At 45.7% G+C, this 20,455-nt stretch overlaps 1 protein-coding gene across 10 annotated transcripts in view; it reads left to right on the top strand.

The window, feature by feature from the left end:
- The first annotated feature begins 1,529 nt into the window (after window positions 1-1,529).
- Window positions 1,530-20,455, top strand: part of LOC135245030 (mitogen-activated protein kinase kinase kinase kinase 3-like) — an 82,738-nt gene continuing 63,812 nt past the window's right edge. For 6 of the 10 annotated variants that reach the window (XM_064317862.1, XM_064317843.1, XM_064317836.1 and 3 more), the window contains exon 1: window positions 1,532-1,816. In XM_064317862.1, coding sequence (XP_064173932.1) covers window positions 1,721-1,816 — 96 coding nt within the window. In that variant the 5' untranslated portion in view covers window positions 1,532-1,720. Of the gene's footprint in view, window positions 1,817-20,455 lie in introns of all 10 variants that reach the window. The other 4 variants (XM_064317853.1, XM_064317799.1, XM_064317790.1 and 1 more) reach the window with 2 other exon arrangements.

The following is a 20,455-nucleotide window of genomic DNA, read 5'->3' as shown; positions in this document are numbered from 1 at the left end:
ACAAGTGGGCGTTGGTTTGTGTAAACTAGTGCCACACTCACACCCCTCAGAAGACATTCAGCCGATAGATCCTACCCTCCACGATGAGTATCAGTCGAAACCAAATAATTCGTTAAACTCCAAAAAATTACAAGCACGTAATTTTGTAAACAAATAGGTTGTTATAATAAATAAATAAATAAATAAATAAATAGTGCGCAAACGCAGACGCGCTTGGATTCGGAGTATGAGTAAAGCGACTGGAATCAAATAAAGCTGACAGTGCAGGTCTTGCACAGGATTATGTAAAGAGAAGGCGTCGCCCTGCTGTCTTTTCGTTAAAATTGCGGTTTAGCCCCGCGCGCGTGACGGTTGATTTTTTTAACGCGCTTCTCTCAGCAGGGGCAGAAGACCTGTCCTCGCCCAGCTGGGTGACCTAGCTTTAAGGTATCGTTGCGCTCTTTAATAGGATTTACACGTTGCTCTTTACTGTTGGTCACAGAGCTAAATGTGGTAATTATTCGTCCGCCCCGCTGCGCATCCCCATAATTATAATGTAGTTATAATATGTGGTCCTGAGCATGTTTATACGTATCAGAATAAGGCCGTTCCTGCTGCATCTTACTTATAAACAATCATTCCGTTTCATCAATGTATATATTTTTTTTAAAAACTAAAAAACTATTCTTGCTCTACAACATGACAACCGTGTATAAACTAACATTTTATCTCCAAAATCTTTGATATAAAACATTATTGAAAATATTATATGCCACTTTAATTTTTTTAACCAGTGTGTCCTTCATGTAATTTGAGACTGTTTTCCCCGCAACTGGGCTATGTGATCCATGAAAATACAGCCAATGCGTCACCAAAGTGTCAACAGATTACTGGACTATAGCCAAATCTGGGCCAGATAACTGGGATTTCAGCCCAGACTGTCTATGACCTTAGACAGACTAACTTTGCCTATTCATTTCTGTTAAACAGAATGCAACGGTAAGTTTTAACCCAAAACTGTACGGGGACAAGGCAAACACCTGTTTTCACTCGTGAAACAGAAGAGATGCGTCGAGACTGTTCAAATAGTACCGCTTACTGCATCCTTCTATTGTCTCTCAAGGTCCAACGAGTCCTCTCACGTGAGAAACAAAGGGATACATGTTTGACCTGAATTAAGGCTGTGAATACGTGGTAAATGCAGTATAGTCCGAATCAAATGACACATACACTTTCAGCTTTACGGCTATAATAATATAATAATTATACGAGTAGTCCAATGCATAAAATGTGTCCTGTCTTCAAAATTTCTGTTCACAATAGGGTAGGCCTCTAATTTCAATAAACAACGCAAAAGCTAACCACAAATAAGTGTATAGGCTATATATACTAAAAATGACATTTGACACTGGGGTTTTATATTGTTTATTATTCTTCATATGTCGATCTCTGTTTTTTGACAAGTTTTCCCGACGAGTGTAACAAGTTTAATGGCTGTGTCCGCCCGCCTGTCCACTTTTCCTCCCGTCCATCCCAGACTCTTCTCATTCCAGGCATTCTCCCCTCTCACCGCCACGGCGCACGCGTGTTGCGCAGTGGAAGCCATGTTAAAGTTACACTGAAGTCAGGCAGAGATTGTTTTCCCCCTGACGCTGTATGTTTATTTGTTTGTTTCTTCTTATTAGTGTAAACTGTGTCCATACAAAAGCACCGACTGGATTCAGAAACCGGGATTCTAACGATGAATTCCAGTTTCGACCTCTCAAGACGTAATCCGCAAGAGGATTTCGAGTTGATTCAAAGGATTGGAAGCGGGACCTACGGGGATGTCTACAAGGTAAATAGAGCCCTGTATTTTGAAACGTTTGGGACTTCACAGAAGCAAAGCAAACACGCAGAAATATCACAAACACTGTAAACAGAACCAGTGATCTAAATGCCTAAATAAAGCGCGTGAACTGTCCAAATGGCGTGACATATCCTAGCGAGGTTGTTACTTGGAGCAAAATGGTTATGCTAGCTAGCTAATGCTCAAACTGGCCAGGCTGGGCGGCGAAGGGTGGTGTATTCACAAATTAACCATTACCAACAATCATGGATGACAACAGCAGACGCAGTTTTGCAAAGCATAACGCGTCTACGGGGTCCTGTTGTGTGGTGTCGTGTACTATTAGATAATTGGCAATAATTTTGCACGTTACGCGGCTATGCAGTCAGCTAGGCTTTGTTACATGTTAGCCAGCCAGCTTGCCATCTAGCTACGTTCCTGCTGCTAGCAGCTGTATCCTCTCTAATGCCTTTATGGTCTTAAAGGAAAAGTGGATGTCAATAACGCACCAGGCCCCGTTCACATTTCATACTGGAATGTGAGCAAGAAGCACAAACGGCGCAAAGCTGTATATACGTAGCAAACAACTTAAGTTAGACTCGTTACCCGTGTGGTTAGTAGGTTTTGGTATTGCCTGATTTCGTCTGGGGAAATGTGCTGCAAGTTATCTCCGATCCAGCACGTCCTGACACGTGAATAATACAGACCATAAGCGGCTTGTTATTGTCGTCTGAAACACGGGCTTGTCGCCAGCCTAGACGCAGGACAGTCCCCGTTGCTGTTTGTTTGAGGATTAGTTACAACGCGCTACAGTTTTACTCTTGGAGACACGCTGTAGCCGAATCGCTTTAAATACCACGGAGTAGGCTACGTACATTGTAACTACCTATGTGAATTGGTTGACTGTTCACCAATACACGAACCAAAACAGAGCAGAGTTTTTCAACATGTTGTGTAAAGAAACCGTATTCTGTAGTTTTTCAGGCCTTTTACTAATAGCAAGAAAGTTTGTTTCAATACACAACCACGAACAGCTCTCCAGTTTAAGAAATAGGTTCTGTAATCAGTACAGACAAATGTCCGATAACTTCGGTGCGCTGAGATGTCGACCGTGGACCGGGAACTGCACTGAGGATGAGATTGATCCCACTAAAAATTAATAAACCAACTTTGACAAATATAAAATGCTGTTGCAATAAGTAATAATATTGTGTTGTACATTTAAATCAATAAATGGATGCCAGTGGATTTATTTAGGTGCCTGAGATCTTTGACGCTTAAGTGATGGCTGGTCTCTGTGCTCATAATGAAAAGATGAAGCATAAATTTACTTAGCCGTTGCTGAGCCCAGTTAGAAACGCGTTAAGAACACTGACCTTCTCTACTGTTGCGCACCGTAAGATCAGTGTACAGGGATATTTTAAAGCGTTTGTACGCTTCCAGACTCGCTCCTGGCGCTTCAATCTGCTTAAAAACTTAGCTAGGGGGGATACTGGTCAATGGTAGGAAATGACAGCAATTGATATTTAACAACCTAGGTGCAATACGAATCCCCCCCTCTGGTGCAAATGTATAGATGTGGGATACTAAGTTGCAGCCTCGGCAGAGTTTGCCTGAGTTTAGCAGATGGAGATATGCGGTTTCAGGCCTTCAGTTTTATGGTTCACGTTGTACATGACAGGAGGGAAACCATCAGCGTACTCTTAATGTGATTTGCATGTCGTGGTTAAGCCAGACCCTGCTGGCCAGTATTACCTGTTGGTCTCGCATGTGGGATTTTGGACTTTCAGGGACATTCCCCTTGGTGAAAAGCTGTCCTGCAGGGGTAAGTTCTTGTGACTGCGCAAGGCTCATCCCGTCGATGAAGTTAGGAGCGAAATGTAGGGTCAAACGCTGGCCATTGTTTCGAACCCGTGCTGACAAAGGAAGCGTTGGGACTGAAACTCTGGTCGGATTGTTAGACTGCCACCCTTTGCGCTTGGACAGCGAACAAACAGCTCCAGAGTTCATCCTGTTTTGGCCCAATTGTTTGGTTTCCTTCTGCCTTCTGTTTTTTTTTTTGGAAGGGGGCGTGTGTGATAATTAAAGGTGCTTAGTCTTCACTCTTTCGTCTTGTTTACTCACAGCTGCGTTTTGTTTCCCGTAATATTGGGATGAAAAGAAAACAGATTTCCAAAGCGACTTTGATTGTCTCATTATTGTCTCGTTTTTTTCTTTATTATTTGTGTAAATTATAAATTGGGACTTCTCCTGAGTTGGAGGGTAAAGTTTTATTTGTCTTTTGTGAGCCAGCGTGCCGCTGGGAGCGAACCCGCGTTCAGAGTCGAGCTCGGCTTAGACTTTGACGGCTGCAGAAGCGGTGGTGAAAAGGAGCGTTTTTCAGATTTATTTTTCTCTGGGACGTGCCTGCAGGGGAATCAGAGACTGCGGCGGCAACTCTCTACTGTCAGCCTTTGTCAGCTGAGATGACAGCAACTTTCAAGGGAAGGCGTGATGCCGCCTTCTCGCATTCACTGACGGAGTTTGTGTGATTTGAGATGAGAATGCGTTTCTTGGATTTAAAAAAAAAAAATAAATAAGAAATGAAGTTCATGTGGAGTTCATAAAAAAAACCTGAAGGCTGTTTATGTCAGTCTTAAATTGCTTGTTTTTTTGCCCTTTCGTTTCCCTAGAAACATTACGCAAAATAAAAAAATATAGTTTCTGTGCCTAATGTACCCGCTGAGCTGTTTTTGACATTGCCAGCTCAAAATGTCCATGTGGAATGTTTTGTTTGCCTTGGTTTTTGTTTGGTTTTGTTTGTTTGTTTGTTTTGCTTTTAAGTAGAAGCACATGAGATGGCTTTTTGGTAATGGACGATGATATTGCCTGTGTGAATTACAGTGCCTGTCTGGCTTCAGTGCTAGGCATCCATCCAGGGTCGAATGCTGAGAGGAGGATTAGATTCTTTAAGCAGATGCTTTGGTGACCCATGCTTTTCCTTCTGCTTTCTGTGAATTTTGGCATTAACTTCCACTTTTGGGAGTGTGGCTGTTGTAGCAAGTGCTTATATGATGCTCTGAGTCCTTTTTAGCCCCACACCCACACCCACACACACACACACACACACACACCACATCACATCACATCACAGAGTTACCATAACAAAACTCTTACTGACACATTCATTGGCTTCTGACACTGTCACTGTCACTGTGGAATATGAAAGGGAGCTTATTTCACAGTGACATATGTTCTGGCTAATATGATTAGTCTGTTTATCAGTATTGTCAATTAATCTCATAATTGTTTATTTGAGCCCGTGTAGGAACAAGCGTTGAGGTAAAATTGCTGACTGAAGCAAATGTTTGCAGAGGGATTTAATTTAGCTGGGCCTGTAACTTCTGAGAAGTGTGTGTGTGTGTATGTGTGTGTAAGTATACAGGCAGAGTAGAAGCCTGAATGCGTTAAGGCTATGACCGTTAGTTAGTTTTAAAATGACTTTTTATTGACAACACTGTAAAAATGAACTTAAAGAGCTGCTCTGCTGTTGAAGTTTTTCACCGTCTCAGGTGTGGCTGCAGCCTGTATATGAAGGGCAAAAGGAACTAGAGCAGCAGGTGTCTCTTCTGGGATGTGGACACAACGTTCCTGCCAAAACGTAAACGCACAGCTGCGGGCCCTGTTCACCTGCCTGGTTTAGAGGGTTGTATTTTTAGGCCGTGAGGTGCGCCGTACCTGTTTCTGCACCGAACAAAGAAGTTCACAGCTCTTCCTCCAGGAAGTGGTGTGGACTTCCTCTCCTCTATTCATGGAAGAAACTCGTGGGTCTCTGGTGAATTTCCTCTCTCTTACTTCCTGTTTGAAACCAGGCTGTCTATAATGGTGATAAGACAGTGAATGACATCACCTTACTGGCGGAAACCAGAGGTGAGCTCCACCAATTGTGGAGTACATTGATAGCAACCAATAGAACAACACAGTGAGTGATGGTGTGCAGATACCAATCGGCATCAGCATTGTTATTTCTTCTGTTACAAACTTAGGCCACTCTGATACTTTTTAATACCAGCGAAGTGATATCACGTTTGTCTTAGCTTTATTAAATTTTTCCTAGGAAGAAACCTACTAGTCTTTGTTTGACTTCTGCTGTACTTCCTGGTAGAAAAAAAAAACAAGAGTGTGAAACACAGGGATCGCTGGAGGACTTCCTCTCCCTTATTCCTGGCTGCTCGGTAGTTGTTGCACCTGCTGGTTATTGCAGCTGGAAGAGTGTCAGTAACCTGATGATTGTGCTGCTCTTCCTCCACACATCTGATCTTCATTAGCCTTTCCCCCTGAGTTTTCCTGCAAATTTATACACCAGCCACTGTTTCACATCCTAGCAGGTATGAAAAAATATCGCCGCAAGGGTTTTTTTCTGTCCTCCTGTCTGAGTTTTTTTTTTTTTAAAGTGTTTTTGGCTCGCTGAAGACAGGAATCCGATGTCCTTACTTCCTATAGAGACAGGATTTTTTAAATCCTAGAAAGGATGTTATTTTTAATGTCAGCTTGTTACATTACAGGAATTTAGCAGATATTTTTTTATCCAGACCGACTTACACATCTCAGTATTGCACTGTAAATCCATTTATACGGCTGGATGCTTTACTGAAGCAATTCAGGTTAAGCACCTGGCTCCAGGGTACAGTGGCAGTGTCCTTCCTAGGGATCGAACCTGCAACCTTTAGGTTATAAGCTCTTTTCCTCCGAACCCTTACACCACACCACGCCCCTTGTTTGGAGTTGATTTTTTGCCTTTTCGGGAGGAAAAGGACCTTGTTTCTCTGCTGTGTTGTTCTTTAGAGAAGTTCCTTTCAGTTTGTTGAGGTTTTTACCGCTGTTCTTTTCTGGTGCTGTCTCCAAAGCACACATTCTTGGAAGGGGCGCCACATTCTTTTTGGCCTATAATCTTGCTTTCTTTCTTAGAGGTCCTGTTTTCTAGAGATGTTTGTTTACTTCTCCGGACAGGCAGTACTGTGCAGCTGGCAGAACAAATGTCGACCTGCTTCTGTAGGCTATGAATAAGGGATGAAAATGAAGGATCGTTCTTGTGTGTGCTGTCTATTCCTGATGTTTAAATGACATGGCATGAAGTTATGAAGACGGCATTCGTTTCAGTGCATGCCCATACTAAACAATGGTACTCTGCAGTATACCTGATGTATACTATTTTATACTTCGGACTACTTAAGTATAAATCATTTTTATATCAAGCGTGCTTAGTATACTGTTTTTCACATGGGGGAGCGCACAATTTTTCCAGAATGGTCTTCGCTCACCCGAAATGAGGGGAACAATTTCTGCATCCACGACCAGGCCAGAATGTGACCTCAGAGGCAGGTGCTGTTTGTCAAGCATTTCCTTCCTGCTTGCGGCCATGGTAACATAGCACATGCATGTTTGTTGTAAGCCTGCCAGAGGTGTGCAATGGCAGCGACATTTAATTTTGGTTCTTCACGTTGTCATTGAGCTCTCCACGTTGGCCCTCGGCTATAAGGTGCTGGGGTATACTGATCTGGGATCAATTTAGCCTTTTAGCTCATAATGGGTGATGTTGGGATGTGACCCCATAGCATCTGATCCTAGATCAGCACTCCTACTGTGAGATGCTTGATGAATACCAGCCTGGAGTTAATAAGTATGTCCAGAGTAGGAGTCCTGACTTCAGATTTGTCTTTCTAGCTCATAATAGACCAGGTTAGCATAAAGATATGAAACCCCTGATCCTAGATTTGCACTCCTCCTTTGAGATGATTTAATAATGCTGAGAATTTATAATATTTGTATAACAATCATCGCTCTTACTTTTTGGGTAAATCCAGTCCAAGTTTTTTCTTTGTTTTTTTTTTTCCCACGATGCAATCCTTTGCAATGTTCCAGATCAGGCTGACTTTGGCTTCTCACTTGGTTGCTCTTGTTTCTGGTTGATAAAGTTCCAAAAAGACCCAAGGGGGGGGCTTTTCAATCTTTCGCTTAAGCTCTTCAGTGCACTGCCAAACTCAAGAAAAACAGATGCGCCCCCCCCAACCCCCCTCCCCCCCACCCCTTCCACTCTACGATTTATTTTTGTAGAGAATCCCAGCCGATTAGCTCTCCTGACTTCCTGGATAGAGGGAGGATGAGTCCTTGTGTTTATTTATTTCATGTGTTGGTTTAACACTGTGGTTCTTAACTCCAATCCCTGGAGAGCCTCAGGGTCTTCCGCTGGTTTTCGTTGTTACTCGGCACTAAATTGGCCTATGAAGCGAGCAGATTACACTGGTAATTCGCCTCACCTGGTTAATTGGGTTTTAATTGGTTGCTGATTTTAAAGTAAAAAACAAAAACCAACACATGCTGTGACCCAAAAGGACCAGGATTTGAGACCCCCGGCTTTCTAGGCACCTTGTTCAGGATAACGTACCTGGCCTGATCTGTTTATTCAGCTGCGTTTTTATTGGATGGCCACTCATAATTGGACTGGATACCCATTCACACATTGGGGTAGTGCTGTAACAGTTGTCTTCACAGATGCCAGACCATGGGGCCCATCTACACTCTGGAACAGATCCTCACCAAGTACAAGTTCTGCATAAATGCAGACCGCATTTGTGACAAGTCCAAAGAACAGAATCATGAAATCATAAAAAAATATGACCTAAAACCATAAAAAATACCGTGACCTAAATTAGTTCAAAAGGTGGGAGTGTTAGGGGGTGGGGCTGGGATGGCTGGGTCTTCAGTCTGTGTTGGAATGTGGCCAATGATTGTGCTGTCCTGACTGCTGCGGGCAGTTTGTTCCCCTCCACTGGGGGGGCGCCAGTGCAGACGGGCATAAGGGGAAGGAGTCCACACAGGGAGAGGAGAACCGGTCGCCTCGTGGCTGCAGAAGGGAGAGATCTGGCCGGGGTGTAGCGTTGGCCGAACGGAACATCTGCCCCCCTCCCACCCCCCCCGGATTTGAGCGCTAGCTGGGGCGGAGTTGCATAACTCTGGCCCCATGCCTGGTGCCTCTTTCTCATCCGTGATTTATTTTCCAGCTGAATCGACTCGCTGGAGATCCTCCGGCCTGTTTGGTCTTGCAAGCCGCAGCGCGAGCGTTTCCAGTGGATTCTGCTTCTGCTGTTTCCGTATGGGCGTGGCTTGCCAAGCTTCCTCGCGCGTTAGACGCGAAAATAAGATCGTTCTTCTAAATACTTTTAACCTTTGTGGTCTGCAGGAGTTTTCTTTGTCCAAGTAATACCAAAATCTTACAAATTAAAGATTCTAAAATTATTATTTGATTCTGACCTTTCTGACTAGCCGTTTGATCATTTTGTTTACAAATGCGCAACGTGCACTCATAGTCCAGAATATGTACCGCATCTTCTTTTCTCTGCTCAAAGTACAATTCACTGTTTACGTTACAATTAACCATTAATCTGGCGCTACAGCGACTTACAGAAGATGGTTATAAAGCCTCTAATCAAACCGTATGTGAGTGAAGCTGCAGTGGTTTGGTGCCAAGATCTTTGGCGGAGTGACGATGTACACTGTGTCCTTTCCTAAGGCTGAATGTTTGTTTTACTCCAGCGGCTCAGTTAACTACTGTTGCTCAAGAGTACAATGGCAACGAGTCACTGCGTCCCTCACCATTATACTCCACTGTCTGCTATACTGTGCCCCTCACCATTATACTCCACTGTCTGCTATACTGTGCCCCTCACCATTATACTCCACTGTCTGCTATACTGTGTCCCTCACCATTATACTCCACTGTCTGCTATACTGTGTCCCTCACCATTATACTCCACTGTCTGCTATACTGTGTCCCTCACCATTATACTCCACTGTCTGCTATACTGTGCCCCTCACCATTATACTCCACTGTCTGTTATACTGTATCCATCACCATTATAATCCACTGTCTGCTTGCATCTGCAGCAGATGGGCCATCCGTTCTCTGTCTGCTGGTCATGTCACCCATTCTGACTGGAGGCGAATGCATTAATCAGGTTTTTGCCTGCGTGGTTTTCCTCTCTGAGAGCACGTGCAGGGGGCCATATTGTTTCTGCCCCCTCAGTGCCCGCCACCGACATCCCATAATACTCACCCTGGATCCCTGATACTTCCTGTTTCCTTCCTCCCAGCAAACGCGGGCCATAGGCTATGAAAGGAGCTGTACCCCACTCATTCTTAAATCCTTCAAACTCCTGAACGTATCTCTCTTTTCAGACTTTCTTATGGTATTTTTCAAGTGTTAGGAAAACTGCTTGTGGAGATTAAGTTCTGGTGCAGTTATAGTAATGTACATACTCATTTTTTAGGTCGAAGATGTATTTGGAAGTTTACTTCTGGTCTTTTTACAGTTTAGAGGTTTATTTTTTGCAAAGCTCACTTTTTAAAATGAAGTGAGATTTTAAGCTGTTTGGTGTGTTAAGCTTTTGGGTTTGCCGAGTCAGTATTTTGGTAGAAGTGGAAAGAAGGCTTATTTTAGGCATCACTGAAATCCTGTAGCAATGAATGAAGAGAAGCTAAAGCTGCTTTTGAATGAACAGCCTGTACTTCAGTCTTAAAGGAAGTCTGTCTAGAACTCCACTGCTTTCAGTTTCCAGTAGTGATTGTTACATCAGCATTAGAATGTTCAGTGAAGAACATTCTGATCACATGTTTGTCATCTTACCCACCTTAAAAGGTAAAAGGGGAAAAGGGAGTCATTTTGATGGGGGGCAAGTGCATTGGGGGGGGCGGGGGGTGGAGAGGCAGGAATGCAGCCTTAGTCCATGGGAGACAAGGATACTGGGGGTCCCCTTGTTAACTGGGCTGAAGATACCCCGTTATACCAGAGTGTGATCTAATGCTGAACAAACGCTGTGGGTAAAGTGTAAACACAGGTTCGAGGCCAGGGTGGCGTTGGGAAATGTTTAACAGCAGCGCCAGCTTGTGCTCTGCCCCCGGGGGGGTAATGTGCTAATTTTCTGGGTCAGGGAGTGTGCAAATTTCCCGCAAGGAAATTTCCCTGCTGGGCCTCAGTTGTCAGGGTCATAACTTTGCTACTGTGATCTTGACCAGGCCGCTTGTGACCTTCGCTGACCTTTGGGAGCTCTCAAATGCAGTGGGTTTAGAAGCACACCGTGTTCATTGATCACTTCCTGAATTTGTGTCCATCACCTGACAGTTCATGCCACTCTTCCCCCACCCCCACCCCCCCCAGCCTGGGACTTGGAATCCCATATTAGCCCATGTTAAGGTCTGTTATAGTGGGGGGTGCTGAGGTCTTACAGTGTAGCAAGCAGAACTTCCCCTAGTGTCCTGTCTGAGGAATTTGAACAGTGCTGTTGATCTCGGCTGTAATCAGTGTCACACTTCTTGGGGGAGCTATGGGGGGGGGGGTAAAGCCACAGTGCTGCTGCATTTTGGAAGCCGTGCCACGCTGAAGCTCACAGCTCCGCAAACCCCCCCCCCCCCCCCCAATCCTTCCATCGCGCTACAACCGAGAATGAGAAGGTTCCCACGGCAACCCACAACGTGCTAATTGCCGAAGAGAAAAGCGGTACCCAAGATAAGGGGGAGGGGGCTGGAGGGAAGTGAGGGGTGTGTGTGGGGGGGGGGGGGGGTGTGATGGCAGAAAGGAAACATTTTCTCTGGAGTCTTTGTGTTTTAATCTTTTGCATCCTAAGGAAGTGTAGGCTGTGATCGAGGCTTTATCTGCAGCTGGAGCTGAGGGGGGGCAGGAGAGTGGAGAAATCAAAGGGGGGGGGGTGATCACAGACCTGTGCCAGTTTGTGAAATACCACATCACCAGCTGACCGTTTGTGTGCCCCCACCAAAATCGGTGTCGGTCCATCACCTGTACCCCTTCATTCTGCTGCCGGTGGGGACAGAGAAGGGTTTGTGGTGAATGTGGCCCTGAGTGGTGAAAGCCATCTGCGATGAATGCCCGCTGTGGCCCTCTATGGTGAATGTCGAATGCCTTCAGTGGTGAATGTGCATGCCGCTGAATCCTGTGGTTTCCTGTTTGCCGATTGTTCCAGAATCCCTCGGAATTCTCGGAATTGTAAACCGAAGCCCTCACGGAATTTTGCGCGCGTGAAAATTCCCTTTCCGTCGGTTGGGAGTTGCCTTGCCGCGAGCTCAGCCGCGCGGCGGAGGGGTGTTGCGCTATTGCGGTTGGCGTAATGGTTCAGGTTGTTTATCCCCCGGAGTTTGAATGCCTGGAGGCCTCCCTTGCCTCTCTAAGTCTCTCGCTTGTGTTTTGCTTGAAATGCCACAGAGGCTTCAGTTGTTCCACTGACTCATTCTTCATTCATTTTGTTTGTTTTGTTCTACAGTCAAGGCAGAACCTCGCCAGAGTTATAAAGTGCAGATCCTTTAGGCACCAGATAGATACGTGTGTTACTTCCAGCTTCTTTGCTTTTTAACAACAGGTGGTTGCCAGTTTGTGACCGGGGTTTGTTTCTGATGCTGTGGTACAGTACAGAACAGCCATGGTCCCACAGTGCCCTGCCACATTTGTTCATGCCTCTTACATTGTACTTGCATTGTACTTTAATCACAGATCTTCCTACCCGTTTAAAGCAAAATTGTCTAATTTACATAATTTAATATAATACATTCAGTAACCGAATACATCACGATGTTGGGGGGGGGGGGGGCAGGGTAGGATGACCTCTGGCCCCTCCCCTGGTGCCGCAGGGTTCTGTGCTGCCCATTAGCCTAGCGCGGCGCTAATGGGTCCGTTTGGCTGGCGGGCTGGCTTTCCTCCCGCCCAGACACCCTCAATTTGGAGGCGGGCGTGAGATCACAGGAGACCTGCTGCGAGGACAGGCGTTAGCGGGCGCTTCGGCGCTTTCCCTTCGTCGCCGTGTCCCCCTCTCTCTCTCTCTCTCTCTCTCTCTCTCTGTCTCTGTTCCCTTTCTTTTGATGTCCGACATCAGTGAGTCTTTAACCGCCTCAAATCATCTTTTTTTTTTTTTGTCCCACCGGATTTTTTTTTAAAAACTCGGCGTGCCGCCACCGCCGTCGCCATGACGATCGTTGCTCCTGGTAAAGTCTCGTCTAACGATCCAGAAACAAGGGGCTTGTTATTTTTTTTCTTCTTTTCTATTTCAGCAGGCCTCTCTTTTCTGTGTTTTTTCTTTTTTTTTTTTTTTGCATCAGTTGTTTTATTTCGGGTGGCATACGAAGCGAATCGGGTCGGTAATTGGTGCCAGCTTTGGACCCTCGAATGTTTTTTCGCCTCTGGATGAAATAAACAGGCGGCTGCCCTGCTAGTATAAGTGTGGCAAGTCGTTCTCTTTTTAATTAATGAAAAAAATTTACTGTTAATAAAAAAAAAATGTGGCCCACTTGTCCGTGATTAGATCTTTATGTCCAGCCATAGAAAAAAAAATTATTGCAGCCTTGCTTCATTTGTATGTGGGGATTTCTCATTTGTCCTGAAGTTTGTTAAGGCTTAATATCGGCCGGACACAAAGCCAAGAGTCCCACTAGTGTAGTGAAAACTTCAACTTCCAGAATGCATCTGTGGTCAAACAGGCTGGGGTGACAGTGACCCTTTTTATCGTAGGTTTATAATGTACTGTAACTAGGCTAAGTACATTAGTGGATATTTAATAGCGGCTCTACATATCTGTTAACGCCAGACCTGGGTCAAATAATTATTGGAAATACTGAAAACTGTTTCGAATGATTGTGTGATGCAGGCCTGTTTATACACTCCTATTTTAATATGGAGAAAATCTGAGGAGAATCTACTGCTCCCTGTAGGCCAGGGTTCCGAGCTCAGAAGCTTATTCCGGCACTGGTCTTTAATAAAGACCCAAGTCAGACTCACGCAAGGGTTTTTTTTTCTTTAATTGACCCTTCGCGTGGCTGCTATGAAAAGAATGGGTATGGATTTTTTTTTTTTACCAGTTAACTGAAGTAATAAGAGAAAGAGGGGAACAATTTCCACGTCGTCAGAAAGAACTCATTGGCATCATCGCCGGCGATCGATATGGCAATTTGTACGTCTCCGCTCTGCACAGACACATCTTCAGACTTTTTCAGGCTGAAGAGGCTTTGTTATCAACTCTGAGTAGCAGTCAGAGCAGACACCTGCAGCTGGAGCAGGGGCACTTAGAGAAGGGAAGGCAAGTAATGCAGTCAACAACACCCACTATGAATTTAACATGCTCCTCAAACTCTGAATTTAACTTTCTCCTCCAACTCTGAATTTAACTTGCTCCTCCCACTCTGAATTTAACATGCTCCACCCACTCTGAATTTAACATGCTCCACCCACTCTGAATTTAACATGCTCCACCCACTCTGAATTTAACATGCTCCACCCACTCTGAATTTAACATGCTCCACCCACTCTGAATTCAACATGCTCCTCCCACTCTGAATTTAACATGCTCCACCCACTCTGAATTTAACATGCTCCACCCACTCTGAATTTAACATGCAGCCACATCCAACAAAAGCCCGGCCTCTCTTATTTGAGAATCTTTGTCTTTCTACCTTTCAAACCCTGTGGGATTTATATAATTAGCTCTTTGGTGACGTAGGGACGTTTTCTCAGTGCTGTGGGGTGACAGGTTATAATTAAGTTGGATGAGGCTTTGTGGTGATGGAGGGTCCGTCACAGTGCGGATGTTTTTTTTAGCTGATGTGGGACTGCAGAAGATTGATCTCCCACATGCGTCCAGGGCACGCGATGTCTCAGCGAGAAATGGGATGCGACTGTCAGCAAGATGCACAGAAACGCAAAAAAATAGATAAAAAAGTAAAGGAGGATGTATGAAAAATGGGATTGTATGCCATGAAGTCATAAAAGTGAATAAAAGCTGACATTTTGTTCTCTGTCACGTAGTAGTAGTTTACAGGCACGCTGTCTGGTGTGGGCTGTTCCCTTCCAGGAAAACGAGAATTTATGCAGGTTTTCATTTCCACCAATTAGTCCCCGGCTCAATTAGCTAATTAGCATTATTCACCAACGGCAGTTCTCTGGTAGATCAGGCCACGGTAACAGTGTTTGATGTTGGTACACAAAAATAGTTATCTGCTGTCATGTCAGGTCGTACATGTGATTGGGTTAATTAAATTATTAAGTTGCCATGAAATCCAGAAATGGACACAACATTCCCCAACCCCCCCCCACCCCATGTGTCGGCACAAGTCTGGCTCTTAATCGAATTCTGCTTTTAAAACGTATGACGGCCAAGGCCACTTGCATCCATGTCTCCGAAGGGAAACAGTAAGCTGATCGTATCACTTTCCATGTTAGAAAGCCTTGAGAAATGCATTATCTCTGTCCCATGATTACTTTAATGGAATTTTTTTTTAAAAAGGGTCCACAGCAGTAGAGATGGGAGGCATTTTTCTGTTGGTTTTAACAGTGTGTTTTTCGGCTGCACAAGGGATTTATTTATAGCAATGCTCCGGAATGGCAGTTGTGACTAAATTAATATTAGATATGTTCTGGAGGTTAAAGCTAAAGTCACTGAGAGCTGTGCCGCTCATGCTGTGTGGAACCTGATTGGTGGGTTTCTGGTTTGACTGAGGACATATTAAAGCGTAACACCCACCCCCCTTCCAGCAGTTTCCACAGCCCTGAGCTGAAGTATGTGAGGCCTCTGGAGTGTGAGTGTGGGCTGAGTGGTCTGACAGGAGACCGAGGAGCGCTTGGCTCCAGCCCTGACCCGGGTCACATTTCTCTGTTCTGTTCTTTTCATATTTTAACTCTCTGTATTCCGGCTAAAATCTGAAAACACTCCTGCAGATCCTGATTATTGGTGAAAATAGATGCTTCTTTTGAGCATGACAGTGACTCGCAATCTATTCATTTTTTAAAATATTTGAATATTTTCAACGCAAGTATTTGACCCAGGTCTGGCCCCAGATGCTGTGGAACACCGCTACAGAAGCAGGGCCCAATGTGGCGGTTGATGAACAGTCACGAGCGCTGCTCGAATGCAAACGTACGCTTAGGCCGAAAGAACTGGACAGGAAAATGCTTCCATTTGTTCTCTTGGGTTGCTCTACCTGAACAGGCTCGTTAACTCGCTCGTTAGTGTTCGAGGTTCTCCCCGGGCACCCGGTCCGCCCCGACGGACGAGCGGCGTGCGACGCTGAACGCAAACGGTTAATTCTCCCGCCCGCGCGAGCCGCCGCCGTCGCCGCCGCCACCGCCGGGGATTCGGACCGCCTCGCGGCCGCTTTCCCGTTTCCGTCGCCGCCCGCAGAAGCACTCCGGCTAATTATTTTCTCCCTTCCTGGAGTCGCTTTCATTGACAGGTTTTTTGACGTCCCCACTTTGCGGGTGACGGAGAAATCCTTTTTAAGACCGCCCGGGATCTATTTCTGGGGCAACGGCAAGGCTGGTAGCGTCAATTCATTTGCTGAATGCGTCTTTTGTTGTTTGCAACGTTCCTCAGTTTTTTTTTCCTTCCCCGCCACTCTCGTACTGGGAAGGAGATAAAGCGGGAGGTCTGCATATTTTCCCTGAGTTTAATGGGGAAAACGGAGGCCACAGTGAAAAGGATTGTTGTGAGGGCCGCGGAACATTCCGGTCGGGCATCGGAAGGCTTTAAAAGGGGCGCTGCAGTGGCGCGGTTTCTGGCGGAAAATGGCGCTCTGCGTCTCCCACCATCTGCAGCTCTGTTTCAGTGCCTGTGCAGGCCCCGCCCCTTTTTTTAACCCCCCGGGCTGATCAGGTGTCTAAAGGAAGCTCTAAATTTTAAAAGGAACCCTTCTGGACTTCTGGAGTAGGATAATGTGTAGGGACCTCAAACTTTCTTTCGCTTCCCCCCCAAATCAGCTACCAGTTTAGACCTTATAATCAAGGTTTATGGACTCTTTATCCAATCGGAAACCAGCAGACATTTGAAATCTCTGATCTTGATGATATCCTCCATTTGTGATCCACCTCTAGCAGATTTGTTGGGGATCACCCAGTGTGGTGTGAGAGAGAACGAGCAGGTGGCAGATAGCAGGTCACAGTTTTTTTATTTTTTATTTATTTATTTATTTTTTCACTTAACCATTTATCAAGTGGAGCATCTTGTACAGACTGACTGGGACACAAAGGTCTTTCAAGGTTTGTCAGTGACATATTGCATTGCTGTCTGTTCATTTAGCCGATGCGCTTTTCTAGACCATTAAGTGCGTCCAGCGGAGTTACGAGACGGCGGCATTGCCAGACCATGGATAACAACATTCCCAGACCAGCGCCAGTCAATGAACTATGGCAACCTTAGAACCATGATGCGGACTGTTAAACACGCAGCCCAACACCCAATTAGTGTTTGTAAAACGTGTGAATGAATTTGATTGGATAAGAGTACTACGGGGAGGGGATGGGAGGGGGGGGAGTCATGCTACAGTCTGAAGAGGTGGGTCTTTAGTCTGTGTCTGTGGAAGATGCTGGAAATTTTTCTGTCCCGAGCACAAGAATTGTCAGACGTGTTGCACGTTTTGGTGATATACTGGCTCCCATTAAAAGTGATGGGAAACATTATAGTTTATGGCTCGTTTAATGAGGCTTGCTTCACTGTGCATGTAAGCATGGCAGGTTAAAATGTTTCGGTCATTTTATCTGAGCGACTGTGTGTGTGTTTGCATGTGAATAAGTGGTCATTTGAGAGTGCATACGATTGGTTTGAATGGTCTTATTCTACTTTTAAACTTTTAGTCAGAATGGATCAACTGTGAAGTTTCTAGTAAAGGTTTAGGCTTTAAGTCACTGGCATGCTAGCGACTACATTTTCGGTAATTTTCCGTGTATTCAGTAAACCTTACAATTTGTGTTCTTGGAACAATAGAGATTTTAATTGGCTGGGGGTGGTGGCTGAAGGCTTTTTCCAAGTTTCTTAATTGCTGAAGCAAAGATAATTATAGAATTGTTGATCAATACAGCATGATTTCCCACAGACTTTAATTTTATGAAGCTATTTGTGCTCATATAGGCCTTGTGATTTTAAGGTCTTCAGTTTAAAAACTGACCTGATTTTCACAACAAGGTTCCAAGCACCGATTCCATATGTCTTTTTTAAATTCATATTCATACATTTCTTTCTGAAGAACTAAAACGCTATTAAATGCACTGCAGGCTGTCCCTCAACAGTAACACAAGTCTTCTGAAAATAAAAAACATCCAAGACCAGCTTCCATTCGACGGATACTGGGCAACAAAGGGCATGAACACAACACAACAAAAGGCATGAACACAATTACTGACACTCTGAAGGCATTTAATTGCAAAATATGGAATATTATGGTCTGTTGTGATTCTGGCCATGACACATATCGGATCCAAAGCCACTGTTACCCTAATAAGGGGGATGTCCTGTTTCCTATAATTTTACCTTTTTGGATTGTTTTGCAGTACTCGACTGGACATTTTAACAGCCTAAATTGCTTTGTCAGCCACACCTGAGAAGTCAGTCAATGTTTTTTTTTTGAAGTTATTCTGAGCTCAGATCCAGGACTCTGAAACGCAGAGAGACACCGTGTTCTCTGTTCCTCTCTCTGTCCGAAAACCTCAGCACTTCTGAGAGCTGTCCCGATTCGTTCCCGTTAGAGCTGGCAGCTCCGAGCCCGCCGCAGCGCCTCTGCTCCCGCTCCGGTGCCCTCCGGCGTCCTCCACACTCCTGACCTTTACCGACGGCGGTCGGCACCTTCCCGCCAAGGCGTCGCGCGGCGCGAAAGGTCGGAAAAGGTTTCCTGGGTTCCTGTCGCTCTGGATGTGTTTTTAAAAGCCTGACTGTCGCTGGACGCCTATCAGGGCTGTCAACACCTCAGCATAGTGTTAGATGGAAGGTCACTCACTCGCGCGCGCACGCACATGCGCACACACACACACACACACATACAGCACTCACACACACTTACAGACACGCACACACACACACATACATATCCATGCATGTGGAAGATAAGCTCAAATTGTCCGAGCCTGTTCCCATATGCTTGGTGCACATGCCCTCTGTGCTCCAGCTGGGGCACTAGAAAGCCTACAAATCCCATCATACGAGGACAGCTGTTCACACAATGTTTTCACAGGCGCCAGGTATGTTTGATATCTCTGTCAAGAGAAAGGAGAAAAATCTCATCTGGTTGGTCAGACACGTGTCAGATTTAGGACCGCGTACGAATGTCCCCGGAAATTGGATTCCGTTTGATTATTTTCCGCTCAGACTTCAAGGAGCAGCTCAGAAACGCACAGGCCGCTCTGAACATGGGGCGTAGCGGGGGGGGCGTATTTTTTGTCGGTTCAGGGTGAACCGCCGCCGCTGAACCCTGAAGCTGTAGAGGTCCTTCAGCGGGGACGGGGGCGAGGGGGAGTGCAGGGGAAAATAAGGGTGAAGGATCGAGTTTCGGCTGCCTGCCTGCATGGGGGGGGGGGACCTGGCCTTTATTTAGCCCCTGTTTCCTCTGCGCACAGCACCGGCTCCTGGGTGTCAGGTCGCTCGTCCATCCTGAACAGGTGACACGCAGGTGATGGTCCCGACTTCGCCTTTAACCCTCTCCCTCCCCGCTGCGTTAGAGCGAGCGATGGTGGCCTGCTGGGGGTCAGTGTCGTGTTGTAGTGTTGTTTATTTGACCTGTGTTTGTGTTTGTTGTTTTTGTGTTTTAAGCCGAGACTGGGAGCAAAAATCCTCGGTTATGTTTATATTTTAGACAATAAAGGCTTTTTAATTCAGCCAGTTCAGGAAATTGATTGAAATTTAGTTGATTTATACTTATAAAAAATTGTGGGATTTAATTTTTTCCCAAATTAATAAATGCGAATATGATTGAATTTGAATTCATTGACTTGACTGAGTTGAAATGGGCCTGCCTAGAATATTCCCTGCAGACCCCCCCCCCACCTCCTCTCCCCATTATTTACACTCGCATTCTTATGAGGGAGGAATGAGGAGGGTATAGAGAGAGACAGCGACAGGGAAAGAGAGGGAAAGAGAGGGACAGAGAGAAACAGAGAGAGTGAGAATCAGAGAAAGAGAGAGAAGAGTGTGAGTGAGAGAGAGGAGAGAGTGTGAGAGAGGACAGAGTGTGAAAGAGAGAGACCGAGAGAGAGAGAGAGAGAGAGCAAGAGCGAGCGAAGGTTAAAGTGTTATGAGAACTGGTGATTCAGCACATCCGGGCTGGAGAGCCAGCAGCATGCTGCAGATGGAGGCCTCCTGGCCTGACCCCCCCACACCCTGAACGGATCCTTCCGGAAACGCCGCGCCGTCCGTCCAGGATTGTTCAGCGCGAGCTGCGCCAGTCTGGAGGCGTTTGGGTGTCTCCCTCCGCGCACCCCAAAACTCTGCTTATTCAACACATACCAGCAGGTTTATGTTCGTCTTTAACAGCACAATCGGACTGAGCCAGCTGGCCCACACTGTGATTACGGTGTTAAAAAAAAAAAAAAAAAAAACTTTTCTTTTTCGCCACGTGACATTGTGGAAGCCCGCGGCAGGGAAACAAGGATGAAAATTAATTGCGTTGTGAGTGGGCTTCAAGGGGGGAGGCTCAGAATTAGCCGAACGCTGAAGTAACGAAAAACATCTTCGCAGGCGCGGCGTTGCCGCTATCGATTGGAAGAAAAGCCGCCTTCTGAGACCCGGGAGGGCCGCTGGGGCCCCAGAGTGCACCGGGAGCGGTAATGCGGAAAAGCCCCGGAAGGATCCGCCGTCC

This window comes from Anguilla rostrata, chromosome 2 (assembly GCF_018555375.3).
Source record: "Anguilla rostrata isolate EN2019 chromosome 2, ASM1855537v3, whole genome shotgun sequence".
In the NCBI taxonomy this organism is placed as follows: Eukaryota; Metazoa; Chordata; class Actinopteri; order Anguilliformes; family Anguillidae; genus Anguilla; species Anguilla rostrata.
The sequence above is the reverse complement of the archived record's forward strand: the minus strand, read 5'-3'. Positions and strand labels throughout refer to the sequence as shown.